General features: G+C 34.6%; 2 protein-coding genes across 3 annotated transcripts; one reads left to right on the top strand and one right to left on the bottom strand.

The window, feature by feature from the left end:
* Nucleotides 1-207: 207 nt before the first annotated feature.
* On the bottom strand, nt 208-11,229 carry LOC132192925 (alpha-aminoadipic semialdehyde synthase, mitochondrial). 2 transcript variants are annotated; one of them, XM_059613162.1, is made up of 16 exons: nt 11,102-11,229; nt 8,909-9,002; nt 8,732-8,845; nt 7,647-8,066; nt 4,740-4,917; nt 4,406-4,533; nt 4,071-4,345; nt 3,613-3,784; nt 3,204-3,274; nt 3,016-3,149; nt 2,182-2,602; nt 2,046-2,121; nt 1,633-1,896; nt 1,018-1,225; nt 583-759; nt 208-527 (listed from the first exon to the last, which is right to left on the bottom strand). In XM_059613162.1, the coding sequence occupies exons 2-16, from the start codon at nt 8,978-8,980 to the stop codon at nt 412-414; spliced, it is 2,826 nt and encodes a 941-aa protein (XP_059469145.1). In that variant the 5' UTR covers nt 8,981-9,002; nt 11,102-11,229; the 3' UTR covers nt 208-411. The 2 variants fall into 2 exon arrangements, with proteins under 2 accessions (XP_059469145.1, XP_059469144.1); XM_059613161.1 differs by lacking the exon at nt 11,102-11,229 and adding an exon at nt 10,815-10,973.
* On the top strand, nt 5,369-7,565 carry LOC132192697 (tropomyosin alpha-1 chain-like). Its single transcript, XM_059612779.1, has 12 exons — nt 5,369-5,459; nt 5,578-5,640; nt 5,702-5,812; nt 5,867-5,968; nt 6,063-6,134; nt 6,242-6,346; nt 6,417-6,530; nt 6,679-6,777; nt 6,830-6,857; nt 6,910-6,983; nt 7,039-7,153; nt 7,209-7,565. Exons 3-12 carry the CDS (start codon nt 5,753-5,755, stop codon nt 7,433-7,435), a joined length of 996 nt encoding a protein of 331 aa, XP_059468762.1. The 5' UTR covers nt 5,369-5,459; nt 5,578-5,640; nt 5,702-5,752; the 3' UTR covers nt 7,436-7,565.
* Nucleotides 11,230-12,359: the final 1,130 nt, after the last annotated feature.

The following is a 12,359-nucleotide window of genomic DNA, read 5'->3' as shown; positions in this document are numbered from 1 at the left end:
TCACAAAGTCTCTGCATCCAGAGACATAATAATTTTAGCAAAATTTTAGTAAAAAAATTTTAAATTATGTTGAAAGTTTCCGCCTGTATACTTAACATTGAAATTTTTGTCAATGTGTAAAAATAGAATAAATAAATAGTATTGATGAGCGTTTGCAATGTATTGTAGTATTCTGGATCAAATGCATAAAATTAAAAGAAAAATTAATTGATGTTTGCATGCACTTTTAGGGTAAAATGCGTTTTATTTAACATTAAAAAATAAACTGCTTTTTATTAAATCATTTATATAATTTTAGTCCAAACTTACATATATATCTGCCTATTTAAAATGAGAATATTTTAAACGGAGATTTCATTTTGTACAAAAAATTTTGATTTGCCTCCTTTCTTGAGCACATTATTAATTAATTCAGAGCCACACAGATTGCTCAGTTGCCTGCAGTCCTTCGAGTTTCAACCGACTCAGCATTGGCAAGTAGATGTCTTGCGAGAAGGGCAGCACGTTTCCTCTCGTCTGGATCTCACCTGATAATAAATTGTTAAAAAATTTCCAATCATAAACAAATGAAAACAAATTTACCGTCCAAAACCATTTTGGCTGCGATCGCTGCTGGGTAGCCGACGGTCTTGGACATGGCCGAGTAGCCGTCGGCGTCTCCGTAGGAAACGACGTTGATGCCTCGGATTTCCCGTCGGCCGTCGGGCCACACAATTCCCACTTCGTGACGCAAAATCACCAAGTCCCTTTCATTTTTTCCTGGAATTTAATTAATGCAAGAAATAAGAATAACATGCAATAAAATAGAATTATTAATTTTTTTTGCAATAAATATAGAAAATGTAATGGTTAAATTATAAAAGTATAAAAATTAATTTGAAATTGATTTAAAATAGTTTAAATTAAAAAAAAAAATTAGGAACTAAAAAGTACTAAATAGTAAAGAATATTTATTCAAATTAATTTCCAAGTTTCACATCGTCTGTAAATTTGGGTTTTTCCAAATTATTTAATTACCTAGCTGCAGTTTCTTGGCCAAAAAGTGGCTAAGGGTGTCGAGTGGGGTCTCTTTTTTTAGTACGAGGTCATCAGTCAACAGGCCCAGCCTCTCAACCGCGTCCAGTCGGTGGTGAGAGCGGCCGACTCGTTCGTAAATAGCGGCTTTCAAGTTTTCATAGAAAATGTCGATTTGCGGCAACTCCATCAAAGTGGTCACCAATTGACGCTGCGAACGAAAATCAAATAAATAAGTACATAGTCGTGAAGAATATCTGAAATTTTCTTATCAAATTGTTTTTAATTCTGCAAATATGCAAAATTTAAAAATTGTTTTTGACTTATTGAATATCTGGTATATATTTGTGATATTTTACGAACTATCAGTTTTTAAACTATTTCTTGTTCATTCTAAGAACAGTCTAATTTACAAATCATAAATTTAGGAGCTAAAATAAGTTAAAAACATTACTATATTTTACTGCATTTGATAACAAAAACTTACTTGTGGAAAAACATATACTGATTTAAAAAATAATTTAAAATTCGTTCCCCAAAAATTAAAATACAGGTTGAGACTAAAAAGCTCTTTTAATAGATAAATCTTTTAAATACTGAGGCATAAAAATTGCTTACCCATGTGATTTCGGGGCCGTTAGGGTGGAGGGCAGGGTGGTGGTCGAGTCCGAGCAGTCCCAAGGCCTGCAGACCCTTCATCGAGTCGGCGAACCCTTTGAACCTGAGGGTGCCCCTGAGCATTGTGTGGGCACCGGAGAGGCCGTAGAGGCTCTTGTAGTGGCAAGAGTCGCGGTTCGGAAAACCCTCCAGGGCGAAACCTGGCAGGAAGTCCAGCTGCTCCACCGAGTCCATCAGGGCGCCTCCGGACGGAATCTCAATGTGCTGCAAATTTTTAGAAAAAAGAAAGTATAAAAACTTTGATAATTTTATTCCTTCCAAAGTTTGTACTTAACAACAAGAATATTTAAAACTTCCAAATGCAAATTATTTTTGTGGCTCAAAATTCAAAATCATTACACAAAAAAACTAACCTTTGCATTTCTGAGGTACTTGGCGCCGCTCAAAGTGTTGAGCAAAACTCCTCTCGGTGACCACGAAAATTTGTACCTAAATTTATTTTCAAAGTTAATTTTTTTCTCCATTAATTTCGTATATATTTTTAAGTACCTGAGAGGGTTGTCTGAAAATTCAGGGGCGGGAAGTCCTCCGCAGTAGGAGATAAAGGACTCGACCTTTCCGCCGGCCTGTTTGACCTCGTTGAAGCACTCGAGGGCCAGCAGGTGGTCGAGGCCGGGGTCGAGTCCGACCTCGTGCATCAGGGTGACGCCCTTGGCTTTTGCTGCTTCGTGCAGCTCCTGCATTTGGGGGCTGCAGTAGCTGGCGGTGACCATGTGCGTGCCGGCGTCGACGCAGCTCTGCGCCACCTTCGGGTGCAGCGCGTACGGCAGCAGCGAGATGACCAGGTCGGCCGACTGCACCAGCTCGTCCAGCATATCTGGACGGTGCACCACGTCCAGCAGAATCGGCTCCACCGAGTTGCCGCCGTGCTTGGCCGCCACCTCGTCCGCTTCGTCCTTCAACGCAGAAGCTAAATTTTCATTTTAAAAAATCAGTCAAAATTTAATTTTCAGGTTGAATGCTCAAGAAGAATTTTAAAGTGAAAAAATAAGAGGGAAAATTGACCTCCAGAGCGAGGATTTATGAAAAAAAAATAATAAAGAGGTTAATTAAATTGGATTTTTTTAAACAATGATTAAAAAAATTCAGAAACTCTTATTTGTTTACAAAATTTTTAAATTTGTAAAATTAAATTTGAACAAAAACGACGCAATGAATTTAATTTTATTTCAGCACAATACTAAAAATTAAATTTATTGAATTAAATGCGACTTTTTTTAAATAAATATATATTTTTACCAAATGGAACATATTTGAAACATTTAAACATTTTCTTAATATTTATAGGTTTGAGGTTAGATTTAACTTTTTTGCAATTTTTACCCAAAGTGATGTGGATGTTCTTTTCTCTGCTCAGGTACTCAACGACAGGGCCGCTGACAAAACCTGCACCCAAAATAACAATCCTTTTGGCAGATTCTTCCATGTCAGCAGATACCTTATGGCGGCTCCTACTACTGTTTTTTTTTTATAATTAGATTTGATATATTTAAATTAATTAAAAATTTTACCTGTTTGCCGTTCGGAGATCTTGGATGTATCTGTAATTTGGAGCTAGATGACCATTGCTGGCAATTATGGCCTAAAATTTGAACAAAACTCAATTTTATTTAATAATAAGAGAAGGATCAGAAAAAAATATCAAAAATCATTATTCCAATTAAGGCAATTTTATACTTCTTTTGATAAAATATCGAGGTCTAAAAAGGTTTGTTTGAAACATCATCAGATCTGTTTAATTTGACCTTTGCTAAATATTTTGAATTAAATTTCAAATGCAATCATCTTCCTTTAATCAGAATAAATGGTATATATGTAAAAACGTTACACTATAAAAATCTAAAAGCACTAATTTTTTATTGAAAAAAATAAATACCCATTTTTCCTATTTTATTTAAGTTATTATTATTTTACACTTACGCCATGAACGGTTGAAGACAATTCCTGGGCGTCCAAAGGAGTTGTTGCGTCGGACTTCAAGATGTCCATGGCGTATGGCAAAAGAAGGTCACCGAAGAAATCGGTGGATTCTCTTGGTAGCTGCGTTGGCATGTTATCAATCGAGCAAACCAAAACTCCTGGACCTTTGAAGCTGCCAATTAAAAAGAACAATTATTGATGAAAGGAAAATAATGTGGAAACAAGAAGATCAATTTCATCATTTTTGATAGATTTTTCAAAATAATTATAATCAAATTGTAAATAATTGTGATATTTATTTTCATTTTTCTCTTAAACTCTTAAAAGCACATAAAATTAAATATATATTTTTAATTAGCTGTTTAATATTTAATGTAAAATTTACTCTTAATAAATTTAGCAAAAAGCTTATTTGTACAAATATTTTTTAATTATTATTTTTTTCCGCAATAATTTACCTTTGAGTTTCCTTATTTCTGTCAGCATCGTAAAGACAGAATGGCGTGTCAATGGTGGTGCACTCGTTCATGAACTCGATGGAGCCTCCGGGATCGGCCGAGATGTCGCAGATCGCGAGCATCCTGTGCGGAAGGGCAGGGGCCCCGCCTGAAATGGGCAGCCAGGGCGTGTGGGCCGGTCGCAGAAGGTGCTTGGCGTCCGGAATGGTCAGAAGTTTCGGACTTCCGACGGCCCAGTAAATGCCGTTCACAATCACAGACGCGTAAGGAGCGATCTTTTTTATATCAAAATATTAATTAAATAATTTTGGTTGTTCGGAGCAAATTATATTTACTGTTTTGCTAAATGTAGAAATGTATCTCTCAGGGTGCTGGTCGTACTCTTTCGGGTCAAAACCAACTCCTTCCTTGCGCTCGAGATGGTCACGACGACTCACTTCACAGCCGTAAATTTTATTTGTGGCTGAAAATTGGTCAAAAATTTATTTATTTTACAAATTTCTTAAGAATCAATGCGTTTAGGGTTGGTTTTAAATGAAAATTTAGAGCTCGATCCGCTTAAAAATGTATCATTTTAGGTGAAATTAAACTTTTAATTAGTAAATTTCAGCTCATTATTCCAGCAAATAATTGAAAGTAATTCATAAATTTGTTTTAATATTTTATTACCTCCATGTTCTGCAACTTTTCTTATATTATTTGGAGTGACGTACTCGAAGGGTAACTCTTGGAACACTTCTTGGGCGCCCTGGCTCACATTTCCACTCCCGGTAAAAATAAATGTCAAAGGCCCAACAGATTTGGGCATCATTCCTAGAGAAATTTCATATCCTGCATCTCTGATAGCCTGTCAACAATGAAATTCATATCGTTTATATTTTATTTCCTCCTGGTCTAAAATTTACTATTTATTAAAAGTGATGTAATAATTATAAAAGAAATAGTAAGAATCAAATCAACATCATCAGCATCGTTTTTTATAAAATTTTTATTTCAAAAATTGGCTTCTAGCACTTGCCTGAAACGATAAAAAGCAGCGAAGTGCGTGTTTCTCTGTAAATATATCGGCGCAAACCTTGCATTTTATTTGTATTCGTGAATTTCCTACAGAGCGAACAAATTTTGAGTCATTGGAATAAAACGTAAATTTGATTCCTTGAAAAATTTTAATTGGATTTTTTCCTCAAGGAAAGCAGTTGACAAAATAGATTTGAATTTGATTGGTGTGGGTGCAACGAAAACCTCAAGCAAAGATAAATCCAGCAGCATCCGTTTGCAAATCCATTCTGCCGCTGAGAGGAAAAGGCAATGGACCGTTTTTGCTTCTTGTTTTTGGTCTTATACTCGGTCCGAGCCATCGACCCCCAACAAGTCGAGCATTCTTTTCAGGTATATAATGCAAACTGTCCCATTCATAAAATTTAATATTACCAAACCAAAATTCAAAATTGCAGCTTGCATTTATTTTGAAAATTCTTAAATTCTATTTTAAATAAATAATTTTTAGGAAAGCGGATCCGCCCAGCAAGTGGACAGGCTTCAGCAAATTGCTATGAAGTTTGAAAATCTGGTTTGAATTTAATAAAATTGATTTTTATTTTACAGAAATTGATAATAAATTTAAATAAAAGGTGGCCAAGGTGGCGGAGTAGGAGAAGGAAATTTCAACGCAGCTTTCCTCAATGCTAACGTTGATCGACTTTGCTTGGAAAAGACAAGACAATTTGGAGAAGAAATTTGACGTAAATTATCAGTGGCCATTTTTTGCAGTAAATAAATTTCTTTCCCTCGTTCAGGATTCATTTGGCGAACCAAATTCAGATTGCAAATCATTGCTGCAGCAAATTTCGGTTTTGAGCAAACAGGCCGACGCATCGCGGAAGCAATTTGACGAGATGGTAATTTTCTTTTGATAGAAAAAAATTAGAATTTATCCATTTGAGAATGCTCAGATTGAGGACAATATTTTTATTCGGTTTACTTTTACGTTAGGTCAAAATTAAGGAGTTGAAGGAGCAGGAAATTTTGGCTTTGGAACGTGAAAAAACTGATTTGCAATGTCAGGTATGAATTTCATTAAAATTACTGGATTTTTAAACCATTTTTTGTCTTCAATTAATAATTCAAAAGATCCATTTTAAAACATTTTTTTTTTTCAATTTTTGCTTCAGTTGTCAACAAAAGAAAAGGAAATGAAAACGCAACAGCAGCTTATTTCGAATTTGACCAGCGAAAAATTGCAGTTGGCAAAAGAGCTTGAAAATTCAACATATATGGTCAATTAATTTTTTTGAACACAATTCTTACGGAAGAACGTTTTTGATAAGCTATAATGAATTTTCCCAGGTCAAAATTAAAGACGAAAAAATCAAGTTGAACGAAAAGGAAATTGCTACATTGAAACAAGAAAAAATTACAGCCGAAAACGCTGACGAACGCTACCAGGTGTTGCAAAAACAGGAATGTTGATTTATAAAAATTATAAGTTTAAAAAAATATTCATAACATATTTAAATTAAGTTTTAAAATTAGATTTTATTAATTTTAATTTTTTTCTATCCGCTGTAACAAAATATTATTAAAATTAAAATTTGTATTTTGCATTCAGTTGTCACAAAGAGAAGCAGAAATCAAAACCCAGCAGCAACAGGTTTCAATTTTGGAAAGTGAAAAATCCGAGTTGGAGAAAGAAAATGCTAAAACAAAGGTGAGCAGAGCCAAAATTTTACTGCACGTCTTTTAAAATTGAATAATTTTAGGCAATCCACACGTCTTGCGCTCTTGCCCGTAAGTTTTTTAGTCCCCCATTAAATTTTCAATACTTAAAAAAGTAATTCAGATTCGGAAAAATTGAGGTTGCTCTCCAACGGTAAGAAATACTTTTTTCCTGAGCGGCCTTCTTACCAAAATGAAGTAAGTCTCAACTCCGTTCCTTAATTACATTTTTCGAATTTTTTCTCAATAACAGATAACTTGGTATTCTGCAAACGAGACTTGCACCAAGAAAGGTCTCCAATTGGCCACATTTAAAGATTTAAGTGAGGCAGAGGTGGTCGCGTCAGAAGGACACAAAATCAATGCTGGTGAGGACAAAAAAACTAATACATTTCTCTAATTAAAATTATTCTGCTTTCAAAGGTCAAGTTTGGTGGGTTTCGGCAAAAAACCAGGGAAGCAAAAGTGAAAAGGACTTCCGGTGGCGCGACGGGACCAAGTTGGATTTGCACAGTCCGATGTGGACGGAATATGCGCACCAGAAACACAATTGCATTTTTACCTTTAATTGGCCAAAGGGAAAATTGAACAGCCATGATTGCGGCTTTCATTTCAATTTCATTTGCGAACTGCCAAACAAATGTTACTGAACTTATTTTGAATCAAACTATTGTCACAGCAAGTTTCATTGACTTTGTGAAAAATTAATGAGGAACTTATTACACTACTGAGAATAAATTTTACTAAACCGTTGTTTGATCAATGTTGATTTTGATTGCTATAAGCGTATTTTGACAAACAAAATTTAAAAAATAAATTTTAAAATAGGGAAATATTTATAATTTTTTTAGGATGATTTACCTGTCTAGCCATGAAGGAACTTCTGTAGTTGTGGGCCGGGCCGACGTGCATGAAGGGCGTGTGGTGTCCGAGGGCGAGCAGCCTAAGGCCGAGGCCGTGCAGAATGTTGACCATTCCGGCGACGCCGGCGTACTTGCCGAAGGCGACGACGCGCTGGCCGCGGTCGTCCATCAGCTTTTCGTAGTCGATGAGCCGAATGTTCTTCTCGAGACACGCGTCCAGCAGCGCCATGTTGGCCTCCTGGGCCTTGATGGTGTGCGAGAAGAAGCAGTAGGTGCGGTTGGGCAGCAGCGCGTCCACCGGCACCTGCTTCACCCCGAACACGACGCTCGCCTCCGAAATGTCCTCCTGGATCACGGCGCCGGCCGACGCGTACGCTTGCATCGGGTACGCGCGACGGTTCGAAGGTTGCACGATCACCTTTGGAAAAAAAAAAACAAATTCAAATTCTCAAAAGTACAATCAATTGTATTTTAATGGTTTTGAATATTTGATTTCAATGTCATCAGATAAAAAAAGGAATAAAAAAATTATTTGGAAAAAAATATTTCATAAACTGTAAATTCAGAGATATTCTATTTTTATTTAAAATTTCAAATCACACCTTTTTGCCTTTTTTGGCGAGAAAAAAGAACAAAATCGCGCAAAAATGAACCACAAAGATAAGATTTCCTATAAAAGCTGAACAGTTGTGGAGAAAACTGACGGACAGGCTGGAAATGCGACAGCTCGGAACGCTTTCGCAGAATATTATCTAAATATTGGAATATTTCAACTTAATTGAGAAATAAAAACCGCCAGATTGGATCTTGAAATTTTCAACTAATATAAATTAATTAAAGACATTATTAAATATTGATTATTTTACTGTGAATTTTTAACCTATTCAGAGGCTTCTATTTACCAAACAAAATTTTTTTACAGGATTTTAAATTTTTTTTTCTTTAAATTTAATTTATATGATTTTTCGGATTTAATTTATAACTCTTTCTATTTAGTTTTTCTTTCAATTATAAATTTTTGTTCATATTTCGATTAATTATGGAATTTTAGATGCAATAAAATATAATTATGCTGATTCTTACCTTGACGCCGGCCCTTGTGAGAATTCTGACATTGGACGGCGACAGGGGCGCTCGTCGCTCCCAGACACTCTGGTCCTCGCGGCGAATGGCCATGACCTTGCCCCGCAGTTCAGGCTGCAAAACCGAGAAAAAAAAAGTTTTCATTTCGCACAAATCTCTAGCTTGGGGTCAACTCACGTCATGGCGCTGCGTGAATCGTCGGGCGGCGATCACCAGGAACTTGTTCGAGTGCGCCAGGCGCCACTGCATTTTGCCTCTTTTATATTTTCACCTGAAACATAAAAATTTCTCTCGTTTAATTACGAGCAATAAAAATCTGCAAATATAATGAGGCAAAAATATACAACTTCTTTTATGATGGCTGGCAAAATTTAGGTCAAACAAGTTTCATTTTAAAACAAATTTCAGCTTTGCTAAATAAATTTAATTTAAAAAAATAATGTTTTCTTTGCGAAGAATTTTTTTTAAATTAATGTAATTAAGAGCAGAAAAGACGTCAACAGAGAGAAAATTCCTCTTCTTTTTTTATGGACATACTGTCGTTGTAAAGAGATATCTAGAGGGCAATAAAGATTTGCACGGTTAACGGGGAGAGCAAGTGAAGGTCTTATGCGAGTACAATTTTTATTATTGGCGAATATCCAAGTAGACCTTGGAGGATAATCTTCTTGAGTTCGCTCTGCTTCAAATTTAATCCAGGCAGTGCAACTTGTATAAAGACGCGGATCATTTTATTATCAAGAAAAAGATAAAAGGTTATTATGAACGAGAGGAAAATTGTTTGGTTCACCACTGTGTGCATTGAGGTCTTTTGTCGCTGGCATTAGAAGTGGGTTATCATATCGCTATCAGAGGCGCCGGAAGTTTATACAGTTCGTTCAAATGATGAAAAAATAAAACCAGGCGTTTATTGCTCTCTTTGAGAATTATTATTGTTATTGTGGGCTAAATAAAGTTTGATCTTTTTGATAAATATTTTTATTATTTTATTAAATATTAAAGCATAAATATTTTGTATTCTGTTACAGCAGATTTATAGAAAAATAAAATAATAAAATTCAATTTAGTTTAGCTACAAATTGTTTCTTATCATATTACACAAAACCCACACCAAATACAACAACAATGAATATTATAAAAATATGTTTTGAATTACAAAGATTCATTCTGTTCAATGCCCTTTAAAACTTTAAAATTTTAAACATTTAATGCTTTATTTTAAATTAAATAATAAAATTTACTTTTTTCTATCTAATATAAATGAAAATTAATTACAGAACAAAAATATTTAAATTATAATCCAGCATACAATTTTGATTATTTTGTAGTAAAAAAAAAAATAATTATTGACATTTATTTACTAATTGGCGCTTTCTAAAACAAAAGCTTAACTAGGATAGGAAGTTCTCCGTTTGCCAAGCCGGTTTGACCCTGGCTCTGCTTAAGGTTCGATTATAATATTTCTTTCTTTTTATAAATTATTATGCTTTGGAGCCAATGGAAAATGGTGTGAGGTTGAGGCAAAGTAGCTTGGCCTCCTCGCAGTATCATTCGAATGCATATAAACTCCACACAACACGTGTACATTAATAAAAGCTGGTGATCAAGTGACCTTGGTCGCACCAGAAGAGAGCGAGCCAGAGAAAATAATATCGGAAAAGAAAAGATCAAGGAAAGCCACCAGTTTTTTTTTTTATTAAAAGGTCTTAGTCAAATCTGGATTTTTAAAAATCTGAAACAAATTTAAATAAATATACCAAATATTTGTTTATTTTATGACCTCTAAAATATTATTTATTAAAATTAGTTTCAATTTATCTAGTTATTAAATTATAATGATGGAAATTTCATTTCTTCACTTCCGATTATGCTGATAATATTTAATGAACAGTAAAAACTACAAAAAAAAAACTTTATTTATTTACACTGTAAAATTTTCACATGATATGCACAGAAACAAATTGCAAAATTTAATATTAAAAATCCTTATTTATTGCAATTTATAATTCAAATGAGATTATTTTATTATGAAATTACAAAAAAAAAAAAAATTGAAAGAATGGGAATTTGAAGTATTTCTTACTGTTTATGAATTCTAAGTATGTGACGGCAGGACACGAAGACTGGACCGTTTGCTCCGAAGGTAGGAAATAAAGTGCGCGTTACAAAAATTGTCCTTCTTCTCTCGGCGGTTCCAGCGAGAGTGACGTTGTTTGTAAAAAGAGGCACGTCCGCCGAGAGGCTCGTCCGCCTCTCGATTTGCCCGCAACTTATCATCCGACCCAGGCTTTAAATTATCTGCCCAAGAATTCACTAATCTCTGATCGGAATGGCAGGAAGAAAAAAAGGAAAAAAATGTTTAAAACTCACAATTTCACTTCAGAAGAGTTCAAATGTCGGCATGTCTCTGTTTCTTCTGATGGAGATATTTCTCCGCAGCCTCCTCACTAGGGACCCAGTCGACCTCGAGTGACCGCGTCGCAGGCAGAGAATAAATATATTTTAGGCCACACCCGCCCGCCCCAGCCTCTCTGCTGCTCGCGCTTTCTTGACCTCGACAATGAAAACTTTTCAAATCTCTTCTCCCCTCGGAGAATGGAAAAGCACCTGACAATTTTGTATACCTGTTGCTATCCTCTATAATTTCATCTCCGAACGGCCGGTGAAACCAAGGAGGGTGAAACTTTCTGGGGAGGGTGTGAGCACAAAAGAGATTTTATACAAACAACATTTTTTGTGCGGCCTATGCTTAAAAAGAAGTGCGGCCTTGATTGGGGTGGCAACATGACATTTATATATTTTTCTATCTCGCGAGGAATTTTCTAAATAACCAAGAAAGAGACAACCTGGCAACTCTCTTTTGGTTGGAATTTTCCCAGATTTGGAATTTATTATTAATAAATTTAAAAAAAAAGAGTTTTCTCAAAATCCTTCAAATTAAACCAGGGAAGAAGAAAGAGAAATATTTAATTGACATTAAAAATCTCACGTTTTACATGCAAAAAAAAAATATAAATATATAATTTGTGAAAAATATAAGTTTAAAGAAATCACATTATTATTTTTACAAACAAAAATTAGATAATGCTGAAAATAAAGCTTCTATTTTGAAGAAAGACTTATGCACAGTTATTTTTATGTTTAATTTATTTGATTGAAAATATTGTAAAAAATAAACTAAAATATTTGTACAAATCACTTTTTCTGAAAACTGTCGTCCCGAAATAATTATAAGAGGATTAATTATGTTTTTTTTTCATCTTCAATTGTGCACATTTCAGTATATTTGCAACAGGAACACTGCTCACAATTAAATTTTCTGATAAAAAAAAAAAATGTATATCACATCATCGATGACAGTTTGAACTTTTTAACCTTTTTAATTCAGCCGCATCTTGCGTTTTAATCAATCTATCTTTTTTTATACATAAAAACTCGACTTTATGATGAGAGCCAATGAGAGCCAAATGAAGTCCACATTATGATAGCGTGAAATTTAAATACTAGAATCTAGAATATTCTAAAGACTCTTGCACTCTTGCAACTTACGAATATGTGTCAATTTTTTTATCTGCGAGGTCTGTGGGTAAAGAAAAGAACCACAAGTCTCAAATTGTAGCTGTTTCGC

The sequence above is a fragment of the Neocloeon triangulifer genome, unplaced genomic scaffold, assembly GCF_031216515.1.
Source record: "Neocloeon triangulifer isolate White Clay Creek 2 clone unplaced genomic scaffold, ASM3121651v1 ptg000003l, whole genome shotgun sequence".
In the NCBI taxonomy this organism is placed as follows: Eukaryota; Metazoa; Arthropoda; class Insecta; order Ephemeroptera; family Baetidae; genus Neocloeon; species Neocloeon triangulifer.
The sequence above is the reverse complement of the archived record's forward strand: the minus strand, read 5'-3'. Positions and strand labels throughout refer to the sequence as shown.